The sequence below is a fragment of the Mesoplodon densirostris genome, chromosome 19, assembly GCF_025265405.1.
Source record: "Mesoplodon densirostris isolate mMesDen1 chromosome 19, mMesDen1 primary haplotype, whole genome shotgun sequence".
NCBI lineage: Eukaryota > Metazoa > Chordata > Mammalia > Artiodactyla > Ziphiidae > Mesoplodon > Mesoplodon densirostris.
Window position 1 is genome coordinate 47,689,279 of NC_082679.1, and position 27,846 is coordinate 47,717,124.

The window sequence follows — 27,846 nt, forward strand, 5'->3', positions numbered from 1 at the left end:
TAGACTTCGTCATTTACATATGAAAGAGTGTAAACTAATATTTTGTTTCTTCTCAACTCTTAAAAAAACAAAAAAACAGCCCAGCGGTCTGCTCAAGAACTTCCTCATATTGAGAAGTACAGTATCAACAGTTGTTCTGTAAATGGAGGTCATGAAATGGTTGTTACTGGATCTAATTTTCTTCCAGAATCCAAAATCATCTTTCTTGAAAAAGGACAAGGTAAATAATATAAGATCTGAGTTGACTCAGACATAGAAAACAAACTTATGGTTACCAAATGGTATAGGAGGCGGGGAGGGATAAATTAGGAGTTTGGGATAAGCAGATACAAGCTACTATATATACTATATATACTGTATAAACAACAAGGTCCTAATGTAGAGCACAGGGAACTATATTCAATATCTTGTAATAAACTATAATGGAAAAGAATCCAAAAAAGAATAAATAAATATGTATATATACACAACTGAATCACTTTGCTGTACACCAGAAACTAACATAATGTTATAAATCAACTATACTTCAATAAATAAATAAATAGATAGATAGATAGATAAGATTTGAGTTGATTGAACTCAGACTAAGGGGCAAAAGGTTAAAGTGAATTATTCAGATGTTTCACTGACATTAATCACAAAATAGTTTTCATAAAGCTATAGGCATCATTTACACAGATTTTACTGTAAACCAAACATTTATTAAATTTTCATATGAATATTAAGTTCTCATTAAGGATATCTCAAAAGTAAAAGAATCCCCCAATATTTCTTCAAGAGAATTGAAAATATAAGTCACACAGAAATTTGGACACAAATGCTTTTAGTAGCATTAATCATAATAGCCAAAAAATGTAAACAACTCAAATACTTATCAACTGATAAATGGATAATCAAAATGTGATATATTCATACAATGGGATATTATTTAGCCATAAAAAAGAATAAAGTACTGATTAATGCTACAACATGGATGACCCTTAAAAACATTTTGCTAGGGACTTCGCTGGTGGTCCAGTGGTTAAGACTCCACACTCCCAATGCAGGGGGCCCAGGTTCGATCCCTGGTCAGGGAACTGGAGCCCGCATGCCACAACTAAAAGATCCTGCATGCCTCAACTGAAGATCCCACGTTGAGGCACGCTGCAACAAAGATCCCATGTGCTGCAACTAAGACCTGGTGCAGCCAAATAAATCAATCAATAAATTTTTTTTAACTTACTAAAATTAATTTAAAAAAATAAAAACATGAAAAATCTCAAACAACCTAACTTTACACCTCAAGGAACTAGAAGAAGTACAAATGAAGCCCAAAGTTAGTAGAAGGAAGGAAATAACAAAAATTACAGCAGAAATAAGTGAAATAGAGACTAAAAAGACAATAGAAAATATAAGTGAAACTAGGAGTTGGTTCTTTGAAAAGAGAAACAAAGTTGACTTTTAGCTAGACTCACCAAGAAAAAAAAGAGAGGACTCATGTAAAATCAGAAGTGAGAGAGGAAATATTACAGCTGATACCACAGAAATACAAAGGGTCATAAGAGACCACTGTGAACAATCATATGCCAAAAAATTGGACAGCCTAGAAAAAAATGGATAAATTCCTAGAAACATACACCCTACCAAAGACTGAATCATGATGAAATAGAATATCTGAGCAGACCAAATACTAGTAGGGCGATTGAATCAGTAATCAAAACCTCCCAACAGGGCTTCCCTGGTGGCGCAGTGGTTGAGAGTCTGCCTGCCAATGCAGGGGACACGGGTTCGTGGCCCGGTCTGGGAAGATCCCACATGCCGCGGAGTGGCTAGGCCCGTGAGCCATGGCCGCTGAGCCTGCGTGTCCGGAGCCTGTTCTCCACAACGGGAGAGGCCACAACAGTGAGGCCCACGTACCGCAAAAAAAAAAAAAAACTCCCAACAAACAAAAGTCCAGGATCTGATGAATTCTACCAAACATTCAAAGAAGAACTAATACCAAGCCTTCTAAATTTTTCCAAAAAACAGGAGAGGAGGGAACTATCCAAACTCATTTTTTGAGGCTAGCATTACCTTGATGTCAAAACCATTACAGGCCAATATACCTGATGAACATAGATGCAAAAATCTTCAACAAAATATTAGCAAACCAAATTCAACAGTACTTTAACAGGATCATATACCATCATCAAGTGGGATTTATTCCAGAGATAGACGGATGGTTTAACATTGGCAAATCAGTCAACATGATACACCACATTATCGTGATTAAAAAAAGCATTTGACAAAATTCAGCATCCATTTATGATTAAAAAACTGTTGGGCTTCCTTGGTGGCGCAGTGGTTGAGAATCTGCCTGCCAATGTAGGGGACATGGGTTCAACCCCTGGTCCGGGAAGATCCCACATGCTGCAGAACAACTAAGCCTTCATGCTGCAACTACTGAAGCCCACGCACCTAGAGCCCATGCTCCGCAACAAGAGAAGCCACCACAGTGAGAAGACTGTGCACCGCAACGAAGAGTAGCCCCTGCTCGCCTCAACTAAAGAAGGCCCACGTGCAGCAACGAAGACCCAACATGCCAAAAATAAATAAATAAAATAAATGTATTAAAAAAAATCTTTAAAAAACTATCAACAAAGAGAGTGTAGAAGGAATGTACCTTAACATAATAGAGGCCATATGTGACCAGCCCATAGCTAATACCTTAATGGTGAAAAGCTGAAAGCTTTTCCTCTTAAGATCAGGAAGAGAAGGATGCCCACTCTTGCCACTTTTATTCAACATAGTATAGGAAGTTCTAGCCAGAAAAGTTAGGCAAGAAAAAGAAATAAAAGGTATTCCAATTGGAAAGGAAGAAGTAAAACTGTCACTATTTGCAGATGATGTGGTATTATATATAGGAAGCCGTAAAGCTCTATCAAAAAAACTGTTAAAACTAATAAATTCAGTTAAGTTGCAGGATATAAAACAAATATACAAAAATGTGTTGTATTTCTATATAATAATGTACTATCAAGAAGAGAAATTAAGAAAATATCATTTACAATTGCATCAAAAAGAATAAAATACCTAGGAATAAATTTAACCAAGAAGGTGAAAGACCGATGTATCAGAAACTACAAGATTTTAATGAAAGAAATTGAAGAAGACACAAATAAATGGAAAGATATTCTGTGCTCATGGATTGGAAGAATTAATATTGTGAAAATGTCCATATTACCCAAAGCAATCTGCAGATTCAGTGCAATCCCTATCAAAGTTCCAGTGGCATTTTTCACAGAAATAGAACAATCCTAATAGAACTGTAAAAGACCCAAATAGCCAGAGTAATCTGGAGAAAGAAGAGCAAAGCTGGAGACATCACACTCCCTGATTTCAAACTATATTACAAAGCTATAGTAATTAAATTAGTATGGTATTGGCATCAAAACAGACATATAGATCAATGGAACAGAATAGAGAGCCCAGAAATAAACCTACATGTATATGGTCAATTAATATAAAACAAAGGAGCCAAGAATACACGATGGGGAAAGAACAAGTTTCTTCAATAAGTGGTATTGGGAAAATTAGCCACATGCAAAAGAATGAAAGTGGGCCACTCTCTTAAACCATACACAAAAATTAACTCAAAATGAATTGAAGGCTTGAATATAAAACCTGAAACCGTAAAACTAGAAAAATACATAGGTGGTAAGCCATGGCATAGGTCTTGACAATGATTTTTTGAGTCTGACACCAAAAGCAAAAGCATCAAAAGCAAAACTTAACAAGAGGGACTACATCAAACTAAAAAGCATCTGCACAACAAAGGAAACCATCAACAAAATGAAAAGGCAACCTGCTGAATGAGAGAAAATATTTACAAATCATATATCTGATAAGGGGCTACTATCCAAAGCATATAAGGAGCTCATATAGCTCAACAGCAAAAAATCAAGCAATCCCAATTAAGAAATGGGCAGAAGATCCCAACAGACATTTTTTTCCAAAGAAGATCACAGATGGCCAACAGATATGAAAAGACGCTCTACATTGTTAATCATCAGTGAAATGCAAGTCAAAACCATGGAGAGATACCACCTCCCACCTCTTAGAATGGCTATTATTAAAAAGACTAGAAAAAACCAAGCGTTGGCAAGGATGTGGAGAAAAGGGAATCGTTGCATACTGTTTGTGGGAATGTAAACTGGTGCAATCACTACAAAAAATATTTTGGAGGTTCCTCAAAAAATTAAAAGTAGAACTACCATATGATCTAGTGGTACACTTCTGGGTATTTATCTGAAAAAAACAGAAACACTTAACTTGAAAAAACATATACACCCCAGTGTTCATTGCAGCAGTATTTACAGTAGCCAAGACTAGGTTAAGGACCCTGACCTCTGTGCTCTTAGTACATCCAAAATGCACCTTTATTAGTTATTGTAACCACCACATTTCATTATAATGAGCTGTTTATATTTGCCTTTCATCCACAAACTGAAGGCAGGGTATCCTATCTCCATTATCTCAGCAACCCAAAGTGCTTGGCATGTTGGGACCCAGCAGATGATTGCTGAACTGAGCTGTAGTTCTAAGCATTTGTCTGTAGTATTTCTTGTGCACAAGGGTAGCTCTTAGCTATATTGGACTGGAAAGTGATAGTCACAATCTAGACAGCATTTCATTGAGTCTTCTGATATTTTCACAGACCAGATGAAGTCATGCTAGCTGTGAAGATACTTGTATGGGTTAGTCACTGGGTAAATGCCCATGACATAAAAAGAATGCTGGAGTGAGAGCTCTAGTAGCAGGTGGGGCTTTCCCCAGGTAAATAATTCACTTGGGACGAAGAGACAGAAAATGAGCTGGCCAGATCTTTAGGTGACACAAATCTGGAAAGCCTAGGAAATAGTTCATAAAACCATCAGTATCTAAGAAGATCTTGACAAGCCAAGCAATCCTGGAAAATGAAGTCTAGTAGGGGGAAATTAACGTAACAAGGGTTGGGGGTTAAAAAAAAAAGCCAGCTGCATAAGTACACAGTGTGGGAGCTTGAGCTTGGCAGTAGGAAATGTGGCAGACAGAGGGACACTGCTGGCCACACACTAAGTGTATGAGTCAGCATGGTGTAGCTGCCCCAGAAAACTTTTATTAACAGAGACACAGCATCTCCACAGAATTTGGCAAGAGCCTCAGTCACACTCTATCATTTCTGGATCATTTCTCACCTTTTCTACTCAGTCCTGAGCCTGGTGCATTTGGAGGGAGATGGTCACACTGGAGGAGAATTCAAAGAGTGACCAGGAAGGGTAAAATATTGTTTAAGAGATAAATGCAGAACTGGGGGTGCTAGCCAGCAGAAAAGGAGACACAGGCAAACAGCTGCTTTTAAACATCTGAAGTATTGTCTCACAGAAATGCTCAAGATTTTGGGGCGGTGGCTACAAGGCATAGTGCTTAGACCAGAGGTTGGATACTAGAAGGAGACAGATGTCGTCTATCATGAAGATAGATGCAATTTTCTAGCAGCAGTTACTAGCCAAAGATGAAATGGGTTACTTGGTTAGGGAATGAGTTTCCCATTACTTAAGGCATACAAGCAGAAGTTGACCACCACTTGGTAGAGAGGTGTTTTCAGAAGATTTTCAAACATCACTTAGTAGAATAAACTCTCTGGGCCCTGCAAACTTGGGCAGCCCAAGATCTTTCTCCACATTTTTTCCCCATGGGTACACATTTTATTTTCATAATGGAAGTCAGTGAGGTAAAGATTCCTTTTGCCAATAAATTTGTGATACTAAATACATTAGATTTTGTATGCTTTTTGACTTGAATTCCTTTTAACTGTATATTGTTTCTGTCAATAGATGGACGACCTCAGTGGGAAGTAGAAGGGAAAATAATCAAAGAAAAATGTCAAGGGGTAAGAAGTTTACTTCTTTAGAAATATGTAAGCAACTTAATGAGAAAATTGGATAATGCTGCTTTATGGTATAGGTGAGGAGTCTTATCTGTTGAGTAATGGAAAAGTAAATTAGAATTTTTAGAAGTTTGGACGTGAGATAGATACTTTCCTGGTACTAAAATTAAAGTTTAAGAAAGATAAACAGTTGGTGTCTTTCTTCCCCTTTTTTGTGTATAGGAAAGGAGAAATTAGGAATGAAAGATTATTACAAGGTTCTTACTGAAGTTATTGATTTATTTCTCTGAATTCAGTGAAGAGATCAAACAAATTCAGTGAAGAACTTATACAGTGGGCAAAAAATAGGAGGAGGACAAGCCCTTGGGGTTTTGTGTATTTAATACACTATTTCCAACTCCTTCACATTAAGCCTTCCAGGAATCAGCACTGAAAGTTGTGGTCCCTTCATCCTGGTTGGAATGGAGACAGAATTTTTTTCTGGGATAGACAGTACCACTTCCTACAGTGCTCTCCAAAGACCTAGAGAAGTTAGATTAAGGATTGCAGTTGAGGACTTCCCTGGTGGTCCAGTGGTTAAGACTCTACGCTGCCAATGCAGGGGGAGCGGGTTCAGTCACTGGTCGGGGAACTGAGATCCCCACATGCTGTGCGGAGCGGCCAAAGGATTAAAAAAAAAGGATTGCAGTTGATTTGGGGCTAAAAGTTTTCACCCTGCATATGTAAAATTATTTTTAATATAGATGCAGATTTTGTGTATTGCCAGTTTAGAACATTTTGAATATAAAATTTAAGATAAGGGAGTTCCCTCGTGGTCTAGTGGTTAGGATTCGGTGCTTTCCCTGCCATGGTCCAGGCTCAATCCCTGGTCGGGGAACTGAGATCCTGCAAGCTGCGCAGTGAGGCCCCCCCGCCAAAAAAAAATTAAGATAAGAAATCTAAACTGTAACACAACTTGGGAACTATTAAGCTTGATTAAAAATTAGAACAGACTTCCACTTAAGATGTATAGTAATATGTAGTATTTATTAGAGCAAAATATCTGGCTATATAGTATGTAAGACTTTTGATTTCTGTTACAACTAGAAACCCAAGTGGGTGAGTGAAAAGCAATTTCTCCTTTAACGGTTTACTTGAAAGAGCTTTTCTCTGCTAAGACTGAAGTATCCATAGAGTAAATCTCCAGATGACTTATATACCAGTTTACTCACATAATGAGCCTGAATAGTTAAGACTCATGAGACGTGTTGAGTTTAGCAGGTGCATTTCATTTTTAGTTCTGAGTGTAACACAATCTTGCTTTCCATGCTCCTTAGGCTCACATTGTCCTTGAAGTTCCTCCATATCATAACCCAGCAGTTACAGCTGCAGTGCAGGTGCACTTTTATCTTTGCAATGGCAAGAGGAAAAAAAGCCAGTCTCAACGTTTTACTTACACACCAGGTACGAGGAGTTGTGATGGTTTACTGTAGAGCTTTCTTTCATAATGAATAAAAAGTTATTCAATGAATCCTGTATTAGAGTGTTTAAAGGTAGGGTCCTTATAATCAATAAAAATCCCAACACTTGCTTTATCTGTAAAGTTTGTATTGACTTTAAATATTAGATCTGATAGCAATTGTTATTTTGTAGTCACTTATTATAAGGAAATTAAAAGATTGTATCAATAGATTTGAAGTCTGTTTTTCAGGAGTTACCAAAAATCACCAACACTGTTGGAATAGTAGGTGTTTGTGAATATGTGTGAACTTTCCTTGTGCCCTTCCAGTGTCCTTAGCACTGCAGAAAGGCAGTGTGCCTGTTTCATAGTGTCTTCATCTCAACCATTCCCAATCAAAACGGAAAATCTCTCATTAAATTTTCATTTGACAAGCAGCAACTGTAGCATATATTATTGGCTTTGGGGGAATATAACATTGATGGCAGAATTCCTGATTTTATAGAGACACCATAACAAAGGAGGCTTTCACACCTCTTTCTGCAGCAGTTCAAGTGCTGTAATTTTCCAGATCTGGATTGTGACACATGAATATTATATGCACTAATTCACGCTGATGTTTACATACTTAGAGAACAGACATTTATAGAGGTCTTCTCTGTGTTAGGTGCTGCATTTGTCACCAGAACATATAATGATAAAAAAATCATAGTGAACCTTATTCTTCAAAACTTGTTGTAAAAACTTTTAAATGGTTTATAGTAAATGAAAAGAACAAACACATGAATTTGAGAGGGTATTGGTTATTAGTCATTCATTTGTCATCATATTCTTTAAAGCCTGGCTGTATTTCATTTAGAGCCTCTGAAAGCCACTTATATTCCAGAATCTGAAAATTATTATTACTTGATCGTGTTAATACATTACTTGGTAATAAAATATTTCAGATAATTTTCAAATAGAATACAAACCTTTGAAAACAGAAGATTTTGATTAGCCATTTCATTTACTCATTAATTCAATAAGTATTTAAGGGTGCACACTAGTTGGGTAAAACCTCTCTTAGCTTCTCTCATGGAGCTTATAATCTAGTGGAACAAATAGAAGCTAATAAACCTCTAAATAAATAAATTACTTACAAGTTTGTAATTAGAAACAGATAAGGAATGTTAAGGAAAGGGAAACAGTGCTGTCGGTGGAAATAACAGAGGGACCCTTGTCTAGGCTAACTGGTTGTGAAAAGACTTCTATGAGGAGTTGAGAACTGGAAAATAATAGAAATAGTTTATAATTATGTAACATTTACTATGTTTTAGTACTGTTCTAAGACCTTTCTGTATTCATTTAATCCTCTTAATAAACCTATGGGGGGGCTTCCCTGGTGGCGCAGTGGTTGAGAGTCTGCCTGCCGATGCAGGGGACACAGGTTCGTGCCCCGGTCCAGGAAGATCCCACATGCCGTGGAGCGGCTGGGCCCGTGAGCCATGGCTGCTGAGCCTGTGTGTCTGGAGCCTGTGCTCTGCAACGGGAGAGGCCACAACAGTGAGAGGCCCGCGTACCGAAAAAAAAAAAAAAAAAAAAAAAAACCTATGGGATAGGTTATTCTCTTATTTTACAAATGAGGAGACTGAGTGGCTAAGTAATGTGCCCAGGGTCTCACAGCATAAGTCCTAGAGCCAAACATCATACATAGGCAGTCTGGTTCCAGAGTCTGGGCTCATAACGTATCCTAGACTACATCTGTTTGTTCATTTATTTAGTAAACATATAGAGCATTTAGTGTGTGCTGGGTGCTATTCTCAGCAGTTTATACATAATAACTCATTTATCCTCCCATAACCCTATAAGGTAGATAGTGTTGCCCTTCCCATTTGGCAAGTGAGTGAACTGAGACCACACAGCTAATAAAGGCAGAGGTGAGATTTTAATCCAGGCAGTGTGGCTGTACAGTCTATACTGTTAATTACTGTTAGATAAAGTGTGGGAGAACATTCCACATAAAGGCAGTAGCATATGCAAAGGCCTTATGGTTGGTTGGATCATAGAGTATTGAAAGAGTTCTAAGAAGTGAGTTTTAATAGGGAGGTGACGTGATCAGATTTGTAATTCAAAAATAATTTTTCCCATGTTTCTTCTGTCACTTTATAAGATGTCACTGACCAGTTTAGTCTTTTCTCAACTTACTAACTGTGGAGGGTGAGATTTATATGGGAGAGGCCCAAGAAGGTTAAAAAGGTGATTCAGACAGCTAGAGTATTTTGAGTATACAGAGGAGAGAGCATCAGTGATGATAAAGAATATCAGGTTTCTGGGAAAGGTGGGAAAGGATAGGATTTAAAATATGCAAGTTGGAATGGACCTTAAATGGGAGAAGGAACAAGAGGGAAGGTAAAGGAGATGAACAAGATGGATATACATTAGGAAGGTTTACAGATTTAGTAATGGAGAGTTTAGGGAGTTTCCATATGATAGCTTCAATTTTGTTTCTGTAAAGAATGACATGAAGTCTCCTATTGTGAGCAGAGAGAGGGGAATGTCGGTGATTTGGCAGTTTAACAGTGTGGAGAAGTTTGAAAAAGTTGTTGTAAAGAGGGAAAAGTAAGTTACCACAGAAATGCAATAGGATTCTAGGCATGATCAAAGGGCACCTTTGATGTTGATATTTGTTAATTTATGGATACTAATTAGCTCTGCTGTGTAACTTTCTTAAGCAGCACTCAGATTCTTCAGGGCAGGTGGTAAAATATGGATAGTAGAGCTCTTCCATGGTGAGAGTTACTAAAGACAATAGGGTCCAAGAATGTTAGCAAATTCTTTTGAGATGAGGAACTATAGAATCTTAACTTGAATAAGAAAGGAGAGAGCTTCTAGAATTGGGGTAAAAAGACAATAGGGTCAGCATATTAGAGGTGTTGATTACTACCATCATAGTGGTGGTAATAGGCAAACAGAAAGGAGCAAATATTAATGCCTTTACATTATCAGCTCTTGAATTGAGAGGACAATATAAAGGCAGAGTCCTAGAGGGCATTACATGTAAAAATGGAAATCAATGGGGCTCCAGAGTGCAGGGAGATATTGGATTGGACTGGAGCTGTCATAACTGGCTTTATGGTTGACAGAATACAAATCAAATGGCACACACTAACGAAGGAAGAGTGGACACACAGGAGTGTTTGGACAGTCCTTATTCTGGTTGATTACTGCTTTTTGTCTGTAACATTTGGCTTTTTTCACTTTTTTTTCTAAAATGAAATTTTGAATAAAGTTTTTACAAAGGCAAATACATAACTGAATTTTTTTAAAAGACAAGTTGAAAAAAAAATTTTAAAACACCCATATTCTCTTCCACTATGTCATTCTCTCCTTTTAGATCCTTTTGATCCATATATAGATACATCCTTTTAAAAATAGAAATGGGACCATGCTATATTATATATACTAATTTTGTAACCTGAACGTTTTTATTTTTCCTTAACAGCAGATGGAGTTTAACAGACTTTTGATCGCTTTTTAGTATTCTACTGTATGACACTTTGTTATTTTAGAATTATTGTGTTTGTCTTTTTAATTTTATGAATTCTTTATATTAGAGATTTTAGTCATTTGTTTATGTTGGGGCAATAATTCCTTTTTAAATTTTATAAAAATTTTAGATATTTGTAAGTTGCATGTTTTTTATTAAAGGATTTGTTAATTTGTTTCCTTTTTGGCAACCCCCCAGCAATAGGGATCTGACCAATATCAATATCCAATGGAGGAATAATCATTAGCTGCAAGTGGCTGATTTAAAAAAATTTTTTTTAATTAGGGATTATGTTTAGTATTATTTGTCCCACTATCCATTTACTTTGTAGAATGAAGACAGTTAGCAGCATATGTGTATGATTCACAAATTACCCTTACAGTAGATGGTAATAGAGCACACAGCCCTTCCTTAGTGGTGCTGTCTGAACTTCTGCCCAGCTTCTAGCTTCAGAACTTCCAATGTGGGAGACTCTACCCCCACCCTAGAGGAAATGTGTCTCCCTCTGAAGCCCAGCAGAAGTTATTTGTACTTGGGGGTACCATCTGAGCTCTGGTTTTTTGGAATCATGGGGATTTTTCAGAGCAGCATTAGAGCCAAACTCTCGTGTATAATATTTTGCCTGTGGAAGGGTATATTCTGTGTTCCAAATAGTTGACTGGACAGACTGACTTTTGTATTGTGGTTGTTTTGATTGGGAGAAAAAGCCTGCCTTACAGTCAGGAGATCAGATCTCAGCTCTGCCACAGACTGTACCTACTGATTAACCTCTATAAAATGAGGATATAATACTAAAGCAGTGGTTTTCAAATTGCTTAGGTTGTTTATTCTTCAAATAAAATCTTATACAAAAAGCCAGTCTATGAAAAAGGATGAAAGCTAGCTTGGGTGCTCTCTTTGCACTGGAAAAGGAAATCCAGAGCTCTTTTTCTTTACATCCTCTTCTTCTACATCCACCACTTCAAGAAGAGTGTGAGGCTTCTCATGGTTTGAAAACCACTAGACCAGTTGATTTTTTTTTTTTTTTCTGGATGCCTCTGTTCATCAACATCCTAAGTTTGAGAATTAGCATGTATAATACAAAAGGTAGAGTTATTCTGTTTCTAAAACTCATCTCATTGTAGATATTATAAGATCTGTTTAACTGTATTTCCCTCCAAACAAGAATAAATTACCATAGACCAGCAGTGAGGACTTCTTATGGTTTGGTCAGGTTGGAGTCTGAATCTCTTATAGACAAAAAGAGTGATACTTGGGCCTCCCTGGTGGCGCAAGTGGTTGAGAGTCCGCCTGCCGATGCAGGGGATACGGGTTCGTGCCCCGGTCTGGGAGGATCCCATATGCCGCGGAGCGGCTGGGCCCGTGAGCCATGGCCGCTGGGCCTGCGCGTCCGGAGCCTGCGCGTCCGGAGCCTGTGCTCCGCAACGGGGGAGGCCGCAGCAGTGAAAGGCCCGCATACCGCAAAAAAAAAAAAAAAAAAAAAAAAAAGAGTGATACTTGATTTGGCAGAGTGGAAATGCAGTCGATTTAGTAGAGCAGAATTCTCAATCTGGTACCCAGATGTCAGTCAGGAACATAGAAATAAGGATTGGCTCATGCAAAAAATATGGATGTTATGCTGTAGTTTTCAGTCTCTCTGTCTCCTTTTTAGTGCATGATAACCAACCACTTATGTAACCAAGGGCCCCACCTGTTCCATTCAGGATTAAGGGATGAGAGTAGGCTTTCTTGGATATTCTCCTTCCTTATGTAGAAATAGGAGTCTGGATATAGGATTCACTGTAGCTTTCCTGAGGCCAGAGTAGGAGCTGAAGTAGAAAACAAAAAAGCCAGTAGTCCAAGGACAAAGTTCTAGTTCTGCCAAAGTCAGAAGAAAAGTAAGAGCATCAAGACATTTGGGGGGGAAAAAAAAGAAAAGAAAAAAAAAAGACATTAGAGAGGTCAGGAGCCAATAGACACGGTGAACCATACTTGAAATACCTGAGCAATAATCAGAAACTGGATGGAGGTCTGGATCAAGAACATGAGCATTGTGGCAGAAGCAACAAGATTGGTGATAAACCTTTCTCTCGGTCCTTAGGGTTGTTGTCTCATTGTTAGAGGTGGGCTCACCAGTTGCCAGATTTAGAGGCTAAAGCAGATGAATAATGAACCCATCCTGTTCTTCTAGGAAGCCAGAGCAAAGTGCAGAACTCAAATGCACCCCAAACAAGTGCTCCATTAACTACCTCTTCTACAGTAAAATATACTATCAGGGCTATCTTAATTCTTACCTTCATTTTCTCAGATTGAGACCATGCTTATGTGAAGAGACTTGCACTCAGCAAACGTTTGATAAATGGACAGATGAGATTTGACCTTGCTTTGGGTCTCGTTATTTTCCTCTGACATAAAATGGAGTTTCTTATATTTTGTGAAGATCATGAAAATTTTAATTATGTTAATTTTTAGTACAAACTTGGAAGGAACAATGAGATGTGAATTTAGGAAAATTATTTTTAAATGTATTATAGCACTTCAGTAGGAGGCTAAAGTAGATAATTTTTAGAAAAATAGACTGAAGTGCTTGCTAAGAGAAACAATGACATCAGTTGTTTTGACACAATAAATTAACTGACGGTTCTTTTCTGTTTTGATATGCATATTAAATAAAATAAGCAAAATGCATTGATTCCTACTTTAAGCAGTCCTTTCATCAAGTAGACTCATCCTAAATCATGGATCTGCTACTTTTCTAATGTCATAAAGGATGATGATTGGTATTTGTAACCTCTGCTTGCTTGGTGGAATGGTGAAGTAGAATTTCCGTTGGTAATACAGTATACTGCAATGAATAAAAGCATGGACTTTGGAGGCAGAAAAACCTGTGTTCAAGTCCTTATGATACCACTTAGCTGCTGTGAGATCTTAGTGTCTTTAATCTCCTCTTCAGTATACTCACTCATCTGTAAGGCAGGGATACTAATAATCCCTACCTCATAATGATGGTGGGGTTTTTAAAAAATTATTTATTTTTAAATAAGTAATATATATACATGGTGGAAAACATTCAAAAGGCCCCAAAACTTAGACAGTAAAAAGTAAATCTTCCTCATGCTCCTATCCCCTATTCACCTGGTTTCCCTTCCCAGCAATAAACACAACAGTTATCAGTTTCTTGTGCATCTTTCCAGAGATATCCACACATATATAAGCAAAAACACGTGTACATGTATATATGCATGTGTATATATACACACACAATATTTTACGTGAAATGTGACATATACACATGTTCTGCAATTGACTTTTTTTTTTACTTAATAACGTGTCTTAGAGATCTTTCCAATATCACTTCATAGAGGTCTATGCAGTGTTGGTTTTTTCTTTTTTTTAACTTGAATACTTTTGAAGCAAGAACCACTCCGCGTTGTCTTCTATTTACTGGTTTCACATATTTTATATTATCTGCCTTCCCTGAAGGCATTTGAGTTTTCAACCCCTGGCTTGTGTGTGCACTACAGCTGTGTAGCCTAGAATGAAGGCCTTTCATAATTATTTTATGTATTATGTAATAACATTTGCATTAATCACTTTCTTTTCAGTTTTGATGAAGCAAGAACACAGAGAAGAGATTGATTTGTCTTCAGTTCCATCATTGCCTCATCCTGTCCAGACCCAGAGGCCTTCCTCAGATACAGGACACCTACATGACAGTGTACTGTCTGCACAGAGAAGCTTGGTTTGTCCCATCCAGCTAACATATGCATCCATGGTAACCTCAACCCATCTGCCACAGTTGCAGTGTAGGGATGAGAGTGCTGGTAAAGAACAGCATATGATACCTTCTTCAGTTGTGCACCAGCCTTTTCAAGTCACACCAACACCTCCTGTAGGGTCTTCCTATCAGCCTATGCAAACTAATGTATTCAATGGACCAACTTGTCTTCCTGTTAATGCTGCCTCTAGTCAAGAATTTGATCCAGTTTTGTTTCAGCAGGATGCAACTCTTCCTAATTTAATAAATCTTGGCTGTCAGCCACCATCATCCATACCTTTTCATTCTTCAAATTCAGGCTCAACAGGACATCTCTTAGCCCACACACCTCATTCTGTGCAGACCTTGCCTCATCTGCAGTCAATGGGATACTGTTGTTCAAACACAGGACAAAGATCTCTTTCTTCTCCAGTGGCCGATCAGGTCACAGGTCAGCCTTCCCCTCAGTTACAACCCATTACGTATGGTCCTTCACATTCAGGGACTGCTACAACAGCTTCCCAAGCAACCTCTCGTCCCTTGGCCAGTTCACCACTTTCTGGGCCACCATCTCCTCAGCTGCAGCCTATGCCTTACCAGTCTCCTAGCTCAGGAACTGCCTCATCACAGTCTCTAGCCACCAGAATGCATTCTGGACAGCACTCAACTCAAGCACAAAGTACAGGCCAGGGAGGTCTTTCTGCACCTTCATCCTTATTATGTCACAGTTTGTGCGATCCAGCTTCATTTCCACCTGATGAGGCAACTGTGAACATTAAACCTGAACCTGAAGAGCAGGAACCTAACTTTTCTACAATTGGTCTTCAGGACATCACTTTAGATGATGGTAAGTTCATCTTTATGCTTTGAAGCAGTGAAGATCCAGGAACTTCCTTCCCTTAAGAGTCATGCGAAAGTTACATGGATTGTTTATTGGCATATGGTTGGGCTTTTTAATAAGTTCTTTTTACTAGAAATATGTTGATATATGACTCGGAAGATAGACATGAACATACATGCTTTAAAGTCTATTTTACCACTTATATCTGTTGGGAAGGGTGAGACCTTGAGTAATAACCTACCACCTATTTGTGATGGAACTGAAGATATGAGCTTTTATTGAGCATTTTTCCTTTCAGAACATACAGTGAGGTCACAGTGTCTAGAGAATGGAATTCAGAAGTGTTAATTCATTAAACATTGCAGAATGCCATCTCTTTGCAGGGCACAGAATTAAATGCTAGGAATACTAGGAAGGTATGAGGATAGAGTTCCTGTCCTTGAGGAGACTCACAAAAGTAAAGAACCTGCTTCTCTGTGGCCCTACCACCTTGCTGAGTCAGACAGTGGTGATGGTACAAGACCAGACTGGTTTGCTGCTGCTGGTACAGCTGTTGGCACCATGATAAAAAGAAGCTATTTATGTAAATGTAGCAAGTTGGTATGCAGACCTCTGTTTTTATGAAATCATAAATTGGACAGCAAACTCTGGAAATTAATTATTTTAATAATTGAAAATTCCCCCAAGGTAGGATTTTCAGGTAATAATTTTAGAGTTTATTCTTGGCTTTGTCATGTATATGGTAGTGAAATTTTGTCGAAATAGGAATTCAGTGAAAGCTACGTGTGTAAGTGTTGTACAATATGAAAAATTTAAAACATGGACACAGAATTTTAATTCTCTCTCTGTATTAATCTGTAGAAAAGTAACTCTAGGTCAGCCATCTCCTTTATACATCTGGAGAGGCTATTTACTACTTAGTTGCAAAGCTGGTTTTAAATTCCAAATTCCAAACATAAGGGAAAAGGAAGGTATATAAAATGATAAAATGTGGGAGCCCCCACCCTACCCCTGACCTGGCACCAGGGCTTTACTGTCAGGTCAGTATATGACGATACAATGATGCAGTAGGTCTTAGTCACTTACAACCAAGATATAAAAGAAGCACACTGGGAGATCAGCAAAGAGACGTGAAAGATTCTATAAGAAGGATTCAGAGAGGCTTCCTTGAGGAGATGACTTTTAAGCCAGTCTTGGAGGATGAGTATATTTTTCAGTAAATAAGGATCAATCACTTCTTATCCTTTTGGCTAAGAACAAGTATAGTATCAGTAAATGAGAATCAAAGGGAAAACCAGACAACAGAAGCAGAAACATAGAGCTATGTCTGGGAAAGCATGATTTTCTGTGGCTGGAGGGCAGATGGCATAGTAGAGGACGGCTTTCAAAGCCACATGGGGATATACCAGGTCATTTGTGTATAAACAGAAGGTATAGCTGTAAACAAGCAAAACCTACAATTTGCGTAGCATTGTTGTCTAATTTAACTCTTACTAATTCTCTAGATAGCTATATTTAGAGAATCAGACTTTCTGAAGGTCACGTAACTGGTAAGTAGCAGAGCTGAGACTGGAGGCAGGTCTTTTCAGTCTAATCTTTTTCTTGCAGTACTACAGCTGCCCCCCAGCAACAGCAGGCCTTGGTGGTTAGAGCACAGCGCTAAAGGGGATCCCCCAAGCTCTTTGACTTCCTAGACAACAGTGGAACATTCTCTAGGAATGCATGTGCAGAATTTCACTGCATGAATATATGTTCACAGCAGCATCTGATCTGTCACACTTGTATTGCTTTCAAGGTTTGTGTTTAGAATTTTAATCCCTGAAACAAGGGGTGAGACCTGGAGTGTGATAACCTACCACTTCAGTGATGCCACTGAAAACACAAGATTTATTAAGCAGGTCTCTTAGCGCTGGGTATTCCAGCTCGTTTTCTTTCCAAATGAAGACTGTTTTTCTAAAAAGAGACCAAAGCTGGAACCTGCTCTTTCTAATTTACCACAGATTGAGTGATTTTTTGTGGGGACAGCAAATTGGAACTTTTAGAAAGGTTTTATGGAATTTTTATTTATTTCATCTTTTGAATATGTGAAGGTATGTTGCAGAAACAGAGAATCTGGAAAAATGAGGTCTGTGCGGGCAAATATAAAAGCAATTTCATTTTTGTTCCGTTCACAATTAAGCAAAGTTCCCCACAGAGGACAAGGACTGACTAATGAATTTCCTTATTGCCACCTATCAAGAGACTTGATAGAAGCTCAGTGGTGGCACTTCCCTGGTGGTCCAGTGGTTAAGACTCTGTGCTTCCAATGCAGGGGGCATGGATTCAGTCCCTGGTCGGGGAACTAGGATCCTGCATGCTGTGCGGTGCAGCCACAAAAAAGCTTAAAAAAAAAAAAAGAAGCTCAGTGATGCTAGCAGTAATTAAAGAGGGGGTGGGAGAACTAAAATACACTCCTGGGCACCTCAGATTATTGGATGTATAATTTTTGCAATTTACATTTTGATGCTATCAAATATCAAATGAATTTTTGATGTTTGCCAACTGACTCATTGATTATGTTATTTGGATTTGCCTTTGAAGGTAAACTAGAGGCTTAGAAAATCCTACAGTTCTGCAGAGTTTTAATATAAATTCATTAAAAAAACAATAATAACATATTTCATAGGCCTTGAACTCCCTAGTACTTGGAACTCTGTAGTACTTGAATGGCCCCTTTCTGGTAAGCTTTAAAAGTAAGCCATAAAACATGCCAAAAAGGATTAGAAGTACTTAAAGCGAACTTTGCAGTTAACTTGAGCTCAGGTTTTCTTTTAACTTTTCTATATTGTGCTAAGCATTAAGTACAAAGTAATGTCCACTCCGCAACTAGAGGACACAAGTAATTTCTTTAAATTTGTGTTATACTAGTTAAATATACTTATCATCTAATCCTAATAGCTTTCATTAATCCTATTTGTTTTATATTTATTTACCCCTTTCTTTTTTTATCAAATTAAAGATTAAAACATAAAATATCCTTTTTATTATTGAATTTTTTTTTTTTTGCGGTATGCGGGCCTCTCACTGTTGTGGCCTCTCCCGTTGCGGAGCACAGGCTCCGGACGCGCAGGCTCAGCGGCCATGGCTCACGGGCCCAGCCGCTCCAGGGCATGTGGGATCTTCCCAGACCGGGGCACGAACCCATGTCCCCTGCATCGGCAGGCGGACTCTCAACCACTGTGCCACCAGGGAAGCCCGAAATTTTTAATTAAGATGGGGTCTGTCAAGAATCATTCAGGTATCACTTGACTGTTACTTCACCTTAATTTTTTATTATAAGTTCAGTGACATTTAATAGAGAAGATATTAGTGCACCTCAGCTCAGAAATTCTAGACTTGTAGAACTAAAAATACTCTAATACAGCTCCCCCATTTTATAGATAAAGAATCTGAGTTTTACAGAGCTTAAGGTATTCATCCAGGGTAACACTGATTTAATAGCAGAGTAAAGACTAAAACCCAAGTCTCCTGGTTCCTAATTCAGTACTCTTAAGAGTTTTTTCAGTATCTGCAATCATGTTTTTCATCAGTCTGTGGTTTGAGACTGTGGATGTAGAGCAAGCAGAATAGATGAAAGAAAGTGCTGTTTTCTCAGCAGAGCCTTGGTTTGTGAGAGAGGCCAGGGCAATCTTAAAACTCTAGATCCTCAGTATAGATGAAGTTTTAAAGGCTGTCTGCTCCATCCTCGTCTTTCACACTGGAATTCATACTCTGGTATTCCTAGTGATTTTATATTCCTGTTGGTCTCTTCATCTCCAGATTCTCTGGAACATCTCAGGGCCTTTTAAGTTCCAGCTGCCCTTGTTTTATGTGGACTCTGATGCCTCTGGAATCATGCAGAACAAATCTAATCATTGTTCTGTAATAATCCTTCACATGTGTGAAATCTTGATCTCTTTCCCAAGTCTTAAAAACACTCCAGCAATTTCATCCTTCCCTCAGCCTCACTAACATGGTAGTTCCCTTCTGCTTGAACCCTGGTGTTTAGCTCCTTTTCGTAGGGCGTATCCAGAAGGGAACACTCTAGCCGGCTCAAAGTGGATTGGGACCGACACCTTCCTTGTTCAGAAGACTTTATTTATCAGTTTAGTGTTAGGTCAGGGGATTTTCTGAGCTCCATCTTGCTGTTAATTTAGTGAGTCATAAGTGCTAGTAATTAGTCATAACTAACTCACATCCATTCTGTATCCCCACCCCCCACCCCTCCACCATGGATTTTTACATATGTTTTTAGAACCCAGGTTATAAACTTTGCAGTTTAGTTTGTTCAGAAACTGAATCCTTGTTCAGTTTCATTGAGGTGATTTTGACCCCTCATGTCAATCTTCCAAACTCAGAAGAGTCCCAGAAGCGTTTCTCGTTTTCAGAGTAATGTGGCTCCCTCCTCAGGGGGATTATTCCTTGGGGTAGTAGCAGCAGCAGAATACTGACCTCTACCAATTGATGTTCTCTTTCAAGCAGTCTCCTTGGAAGGCTGTAATATATACTTACTCAACCAATTAGAGTATTGTTCAAAATTCTTATGCTACTTTCATTTTTCTTTGCTACCTAAGTGTACCATTGCCCCTGCTTGGAAAGCATGTGCTACTCTGTAAAATTATCAGTGAGTTTTTACTCAGATGTTAAAGTTTGTGTGCCTGGAGCTATAATTTTTTCTAAACACTTCTGTGCATTATGGTGTGTATGCCCCAGATTTGGACCAAGTGATATACATTAAAACAGTACAAAAATATAGAAATTGTCACAACTGTGTTTTAAGCATTTTAATTAAGATTATAGTATTGTTAAACTAGACTGTCTTAGACTTTTAAATACAGGCCCATTTAATTTGTGATTGAGCTGAATCCAGTAAGAACTTTCCATTAGAGTCCCTCAATTCCCTCTTGTCCTCCTTTGTTCACAAACTAACAGAACCGTAACTGCAGCTCTTCAGCAGAGAAGAGGGTACATGTTAAATATAGCCTGAAATGCTGCTGTGGTGAAAACTGACACTGCCACTTGCAGGCTCTGTGCAGTAACATGCTGATCCTGAATGTAGGGCAATTGCTAATTTGACTGTAAACAGGGACTCTAGACGTGACCTCTGCTACTGCAGTTCTATATAGGTGACAAGCAGTTGCAGGGAAATGATAAATACAAGATTCAGGTGATTAACTTGGATGGGAAATCAGGAGACTGGTATGGAGGAGCAGAATGGTAAATATTATTGTCAGTGTGCTAGCCCACCTGTTGGATACTCGTTTACTGGTGTTTATTGTATTTAAATAAATAAAAGAAAGCCATGCATAGCCAGTGATGAGAATGGGTCCCAAATGAGGTGTTGAATCACTTAGGGGCTCAGTAGTGAAGGGAGGTAAATAATACTGACCTTTCTCTTTCAACTAGGACTCTGGGTAGCTCATGAATACTCTTCTGGGAGGCATACATGTACCATCCAGCCTCAAACATATTTATGATGGATAATTCCAGAGGCAAAATGTCCCACAAATAATACCCATGTAGGCTTTGGATCATGGCTTATGCAGAACAGATCATGATGGGGATTCAGGACCTTAGACACAACCACTCTTGGACATATAATAAGAAAATTTAATTTTTAGACCCAGTGAAGCAAGGGCAAGCATTTGAGAAGACCTTTTATTTCTCATATCAGGTGTGTCTGTGTTATCTCACATGGCACAAATTAGTTATATTGTATATGAACAAAATTTTTTCCTTGAATCAACTTGACACTAAAATTTATACATAAACTGGGAAAAATCCAAGAGAGGTTACCAGTAAATAGCCAGCATATCACAGCATATCAGAAGTCTTCAAAATAAATTCACTTCAAAAAGTGTATTTAAAATAATTAATGAATTAATTTTCTGTCTCACATGTATTGCATATATATTTTGCTAGTTCGTTTGTTTACCAGTTTTTAAAATAGTGTTTTGATCTGTAGAAATGTAAAATATTTAGGTGGTCCAACCTAATATATCTTTTCTTTTTGATTTCTGTTTGTTTGTTTGTTTTTATTTTTGGCTGCATTGGGTCTTCATTGCTGCGCGAGGGCTTTTCCCTAGTTGCGGTGAGCGGGAGCTACTCTTCATTGTGGTGGCTTCTCTTGTTGTGGAGCACGGGCTGTAGGCACACGGGCTTCAGTAGTTGTGGCACATGGGCTCAGTAGTTGTGGCTCACGGGCTCTAGAGCGCAGGCGCAGTAGTTGTGGCGCACGGGCTTAGTTACTCCACAGCATTTCTTATTGATTTGTGCTTTGGGAATCTTGTTTAGAAAGGCTTATCTCACCCCAATGTTATACAAAGTTCCCACTTATATTTTCCTCTAGGACTTGAATGATCTTACTGTTAATATTTAAATTTTTAATTTAACCTAGACTTTATTGGAGTATAAGACACTGAGTTGTAAGATATTGAGGGTGGGATCTAAATTTAATTTTTAAATACTTCGCTGGTTGCCCCAACACTATTTATAGTATTATGTATTTCATTGATTCTTTTGGGCACTTTTTATTTCAAACATGTTAACATCTCTGAAACCTGGATGTATCTGTGATAAATAAATGTTTTACAATCTAAAAATAATAATAATGAATTATGGTTACTGTTTCTCGATAATAAAACTTTTTTTTTGAACCCTGTGGTAGGCACTTTGCTAGTAGCTCATTAGTTCTTCCCAACAATCTGTAAAAAGTGAATTATTAACCTTATTTTCAGAGATGTGGCTCAGAGAGCTTAAGCACTTTACCACTGTTATATGACCACAGACACTGGGACTGGCATTTGAATCCAGGTCTGTCTGAAATTTAGATTGTCTTGCATGTGTTTAGTGGCTTCTGAAATAACTATAGTTGATTACTTTATATAATCTCACTTCTATAAACAAAATAAACATAGTAACTTTCTGATGTCTGTCAAGTGTAAGATACAAAGCCAGTGTCTAAAGATGTATTCTAATTTAAAATTCATATTCTGTTTCTGAGTTCCTTTGGAAATGAATCATTCACAGGGACAAAAATATTTTATTTACTTATTTTTTATTTATTTATTTTTTTGGCTGTGTTGGGTCTTCGTTGCTGTGTGAGGGCTTTCTCTAGTTGGGGCGAGAAGGGGATACTCTTCATTGCGGTGCGTGGGCTTCTCATTGCAGTGGCTTCTCTTGTTGCAGAGCACGGGCTCTAGGCTCGTGAGCTTCAGTAGTTGTGGCACACGGGCTCAGTAGTTGTGGCACATGGGCTTAGTTGCTCTGTGGTGTGTGGGATCTTCCTGGAGCAGAGATCGAACCTGTGTCCCCTGCATTGGCAGCCAGATTCTTAACTGCTGTGCCACCAGGGAAGTCCGTATAATTTTAAATACAGTAAATAAACCTCATTGATTAGGTAACATTTGATCAAAAACTTGAAGATGAGACGAAAAAACCTTGAAGATGAGGAAATTACCAATGTAGATACCTGGGGGAAGAGTATTCTAGGCCAAAGGGACAAGCAGAGGAAAGACCCTAAGGTAAGAGCATGTCTGGCTTATTGAGGAATGGCAGTGAGGCCAGTGTGGCTGGAATATGAAGGATCTAGAGGGTAAGTAGTAGGAGATGTGGTCAAGGAGGTAATGGGGAGCCAAACGTGTAGGGCAACAGTTCTCAAACTTTTTGGTCTCAGGACTCCTTTTTTTTTTCTTTTTAATTGAAGTATAGTTGATTTACAGTGTTGTGTGAATCTCTGCTGTATAGCACAGTGACTCAGTTATACACACATATACATTCTTTTTTTATATGGTTTTCCATTATGGTTTATCACAGGATATTGAATATAGTTCCTTGTGCTATACATTAGGACCTTGTTGTTTATCCATTCTAAACGTAATAGTTTGCATCTACCAAACTCAAACTCCCAGTCCATCCCTCTCCTTCCCCCCTGCCCCCCTTGGCAACCACAAGTCTGTTTTCTATGTCTATGAGTCAGTTTCTGTTTTGTGGATAAGTTCATTTGTGCCATATTTTATATTCCACATGTAAGTGATATCATATGATATTTCTCTTTCTCTATCTGACTTACTTCACTTAGTATGATACTCTGTAGTTGCATCCATGTTGCTGCAAATGGCATTATTGCATTCTTTTTTATGTCTGAGTAGTATTCCATTGTATATATGTACCACATCTTCTTTATCCATTCATCTGTCGATGGACATTTAGGTTATTTCCATGTTTTGGCTATTGTGAACAGTGCTGCTATGAACATAGGGGTGCACGTATCTTTTTGAATTATAGTTTTGTCTGGGTATATTCCCAGGAGTGGGGTTGCTGGATCATATGGTAATTCTGTTTTTAGTTTTCTGAGGAATCTTCATACTGTTTTCCATAGTGGCTGTACCAACTTACATTCCCACCAACAGTGTAGTTCCCTTTTCTCCATACCCTCTCCAGCATTTATTTGTAGACTTTTTAATGATGGCCATTCTGACCAGCGTGAGGTGGTACCTCATTGTAGTTTTGATTCGCATCTCTCCAATAATTACTGATGTTGAGCATCTGTTAGCATGCCCATGTGTTTTCTGCCCTTTTTCTTTTTTTTTTTTTTTGTGGTACGCTGGCCTCTCACTGTTGTGGCCTCTCCCGTTGCAGAGCACAGGCTCCGGACGCTCAGGCTCAGCGGCCATGGCTCACGGGCCCAGCCGCTCCGCGGCATGTGGGATCTTCCTGGACCGGGGCACAAACCCATGTTCCCTGGCAGGCGGACTCTCAACCACTGTGCCACCAGGGAAGCCCCTGCCCATTTTTTGATTGGGTTGTTTGGTTTTTTGTTGTTGAGTTGTATGAGCTGTTTGTATATTTTGGAGATTAAGCCCTTGTCTGTCATATCATTTGCAAATGTTTTCTCCCATTCCTTAGGTTGTCTTTTTGTTTTTTTGTTTTTTTGTTTTTTTTTTTTTGCGGTACGTGGGCCTCTCATTGTTGCGGCCTCTCCCGTTGCGGAGCACAGGCTCCGGACGCGCAGGCCCAGTGGCCATGGCTCACGGGCCCAGTCGCTCCGCGGCATATGGGATCCTCCCACACCGGGGCACGAACCCGTGTCCCCTGCATCAGCAGGAGGACTCTCAACCACTGCGCCACCAGGGAAGCCCCTGTTGTTGGTTTTTTTTTTTAATGGTTTCCTCAGCTGTGCAAAAGCTTGTAAGTTTGATTAAGTCCCGTTTGGGGTTTTTTGGGGTTTTTTTTGCAGTACGCGGGCCTCTCACTGTTGTGGCCTCTCCCGTTGCAGAGCACAGGCTCCGGACGCGCAGGCTCAGCGGCCATGGCTCACAGGCCCAGCCGCTCCGTGGCATGTGGGATCTTCCCGGACCGGGGCACAAACCCGTGTCCCCTGCATCGACAGGCGGACTCTCAACCACTGCGCCACCAGGGAAGCCCCCATTTGTTTATTTTTGTTTTTATTTCTATTGCCTTGTGAGACTGACCTAAGAAAACATTGGTATTATGTCAGAGAATGTTTTTCCTATGCTCTCTTCTAGGAGTTTTATGGTGTCATGTCTCATGTTTAAGTCTTTAAGCCCTTTTGAGTTTATTTTTGTGCATGGTGTGAGGGTGTGTAAATCAACTTCATTGATTTACATGCAGTTGTCCAACTTTCCCAGCACCACTTGCTGAAGAGACTGTCTTTTTCTCAGGACTCCTTTATAATCTTAAAAATTTTTGAGGATCCCCAGGAACTTTTATTTAGGTGGTTTGTATGTATCAGTTTTTATTTGTATTAGCAGTTAAAACAGAACTTTTGAAAACAAGAATACACAGACACTTTCCATTACCCATCACAGCAATGAAGTCATCACATACAATTTAATGTTTCCGAGTGGAAAACTCCACTGTAAACTCAGGAGAGAATGATTATGAAAAAAGCAAAAAAATTTAGTATTATTATAAGAATTTTGACCTCGAAGACTCCCTTAAAAGTTCTCAGGGAACCCCACATGTCCTTGATCACACTTTTAAGAACTCTTACATAGGGTCTTGTAGGCCTTTGTTGTAGAGTTTTGAACAGATGAGTCATCATGATCTGATACAGATTTCTTTTTTTTTTTTTAATTTATTTATTTTTGGCTGTGTTGGGTCTTCATTGCTGAGCACGGGCCTTCTCTAGTTGTGGTGAGGAGTGGCTACTCTTCATTGGGGTGCATGGGCTTCTCATTGTGGTGGCGTCTCTTGTTGTATGTAGAGCATGGGCTCTAGGCGTGTGGGTTTCAGTAGTTGTGGCACATGGGCTTAGTTGCTCCATGGCATGTACCAGGGCTTGAACCCATGTCTCCTGCACTGTCAGGTGGATTCTTTTTTGTTTTTGTTTTTGTTTTAAGAATTACTGTTGGGGGCTTCCCTGGTGGCGCAATGGTTGAGAGTCCGCCTGCCGATGCAGGGAAAACGGGTTCGTGCCCCGGTCTGGGAGGATCCCACATGCCGCGGAGCGGCTGGGCCCGTGAGCCATGGCCGCTGGGCCTGTGCATCCGGAGCCTGTGCTCCGCAACGGGAGAGGCCACAACAGTGAGAGGCCCACATACCACAAAAAAAAAAAAAAAAAAAAAGAATTACTGTTGGGTTTTTTTTGTTTTTTGGGTTTTTGGGGCTGCAATAGGTTTTCGTTGCTGCACGCAGGCTTTCTTTAGTTGCATCGAGCAGGGGCTACTCTTCGTTGCGGTGCATGGGCTTCTCATTGTGGTGGCTTCTCTTGTTGCAGAGCATGGGCTCTAGGCGCATGGGCTTCAGTAGTTGTGGCACGTGAGCTCAGTAGTTGTGCAACGAGGGCTCTAGAGTGCAGGCTCAGTAGTTGTGGCGCATGGGCTCAATTGCTTCGCAGCATGTGGGATCTTCCCAGACCAGGGTTCGAACCCATGTCCCCTGCATCAGCAGGCGGATTCTTAACCACTGCGAGGCAGGCTGATTCTTAACCACTGCACCACCAGGGAAGCCCCTGATACAGGTTTTAACAGGGTCACTCTGGCTGCTGGGTAGAGAGGCAAGGACAGAAACAGGGAGACCAGTTAAGATGCTATTATAGTAATCCAGGCCAGAAATGATGATTTGGACTAAGAGATGGACTGATTTTTGATGTATTTTAAAGGTAGAGCCAGTAGCATTTCCTGACAGATTCCATGTGAGATGTGAGAGAAAGAAGTTAAAGATGACACTAATGGGGTTTTGCCTGAGCAATTGAAAAGATGGAGTTGCTGTCAGGTAAGATGGGGAAGGCTCTGGATGGAGCAGGTTTTGGAGAAAGATCTGGTGTTCAATTTTGGATGTGTTATGTTTATGGTATCTGTTGAACATTCAAGTAGAGATATAAAGTAGTCAGTTGGCTGAAGTCTAGAGTTTGGAAGTGAGTTATAGACTGAAGATATCAATTTGAGAGTTATTGGCATGCAGGAGGTAGTTAAAGCCACAAGACTAGATGAGGTCATTAAGTGATAATTTAATTGTCCTGCCTTTATCAATTTAGGTAATAATAATTGTATTTCTATAAAATGTTGCAGAGTACCTACACTTACATTTCAGGAGACTTTGAATAAATAAGTAAACAAATTCACAAGTAAATAAACAGATTTACAAGGGTTAAACAACTTCCCTTAGGTCACCAATCCAGTAAGTGATGACACTACAGTTCCAAAACCTTTCTTTTCTAATACCCACCAGATCATTGTCTTGTTTGTATAAACCAGAAAAGCCTATATATCGGTAAGGTGGCTAAAGTAAGCAGCTTGGTCAAACGGGGAGGCAGCTTGGATGAGTGGGGAAATTTTGGTCATCTTCCCACAGACATATTTCATAATTTATAAATATTTAATTTTTCAAAACTTTTTAATAAAAGGAACAGATTCTGGGACTTCCCTGGCGGTCCAGTGGGTAAAACTCCACACTCCCAATGCAGGGGGCTCGAGTTCAATCCCTGATTGGGGAACTAGATCCTGTATGCATGCTGCAACTAAGTGTCTGCATGACACACCTAAGGCCCAGCGCAGCCTAAATAAATAAATAATAAATAAAAAATTTTTTTAAAGGAACAGATTCCATATCCCAGATTTATAATTTTTTTTTTTTTTTTTTTTTGGCGGTATGCGGGCCTCTCACTGTTGTGGCCTCTCCCGTTGCGGAGCACAGGCTCCGGACGCGCAGGCTCAGCGGCCATGGCTCACGGGCCCAGCCGCTCCGCGGCATATGGGATCCTCCCAGACCGGGGCACGAACCCGCATCCCCTGCATCGGCAGGCGGACTCTCAACCACTGTGCCACCAGGGAGGCCCCAGATTTATAAATTTTAAGAGGGATTTACAGAAGTCCTCCAGGTGTTGCTTTGAGTTAATGGTTAGATCTGTGAAAACCTCATTTAGTCATTTCATGCA

The 27,846-nt window shown here is 39.4% G+C and overlaps 1 protein-coding gene across 4 annotated transcripts in view; it reads left to right on the forward strand.

The window, feature by feature from the left end:
* The window catches only part of NFATC3 (nuclear factor of activated T cells 3), a 128,998-nt gene that overhangs the window by 84,517 nt on the left and 16,635 nt on the right, over positions 1–27,846 (forward strand). For 2 of the 4 annotated variants that reach the window (XM_060083831.1, XM_060083832.1), the window contains exons 6-9: positions 80–220; positions 5,835–5,890; positions 7,204–7,330; positions 14,436–15,434. In XM_060083831.1, the coding sequence (XP_059939814.1) occupies positions 80–220; positions 5,835–5,890; positions 7,204–7,330; positions 14,436–15,434 (1,323 nt within the window). The remainder of the gene's footprint in view (positions 1–79; positions 221–5,834; positions 5,891–7,203; positions 7,331–14,435; positions 15,435–27,846) is intronic. The other 2 variants (XM_060083833.1, XM_060083834.1) reach the window with 2 other exon arrangements.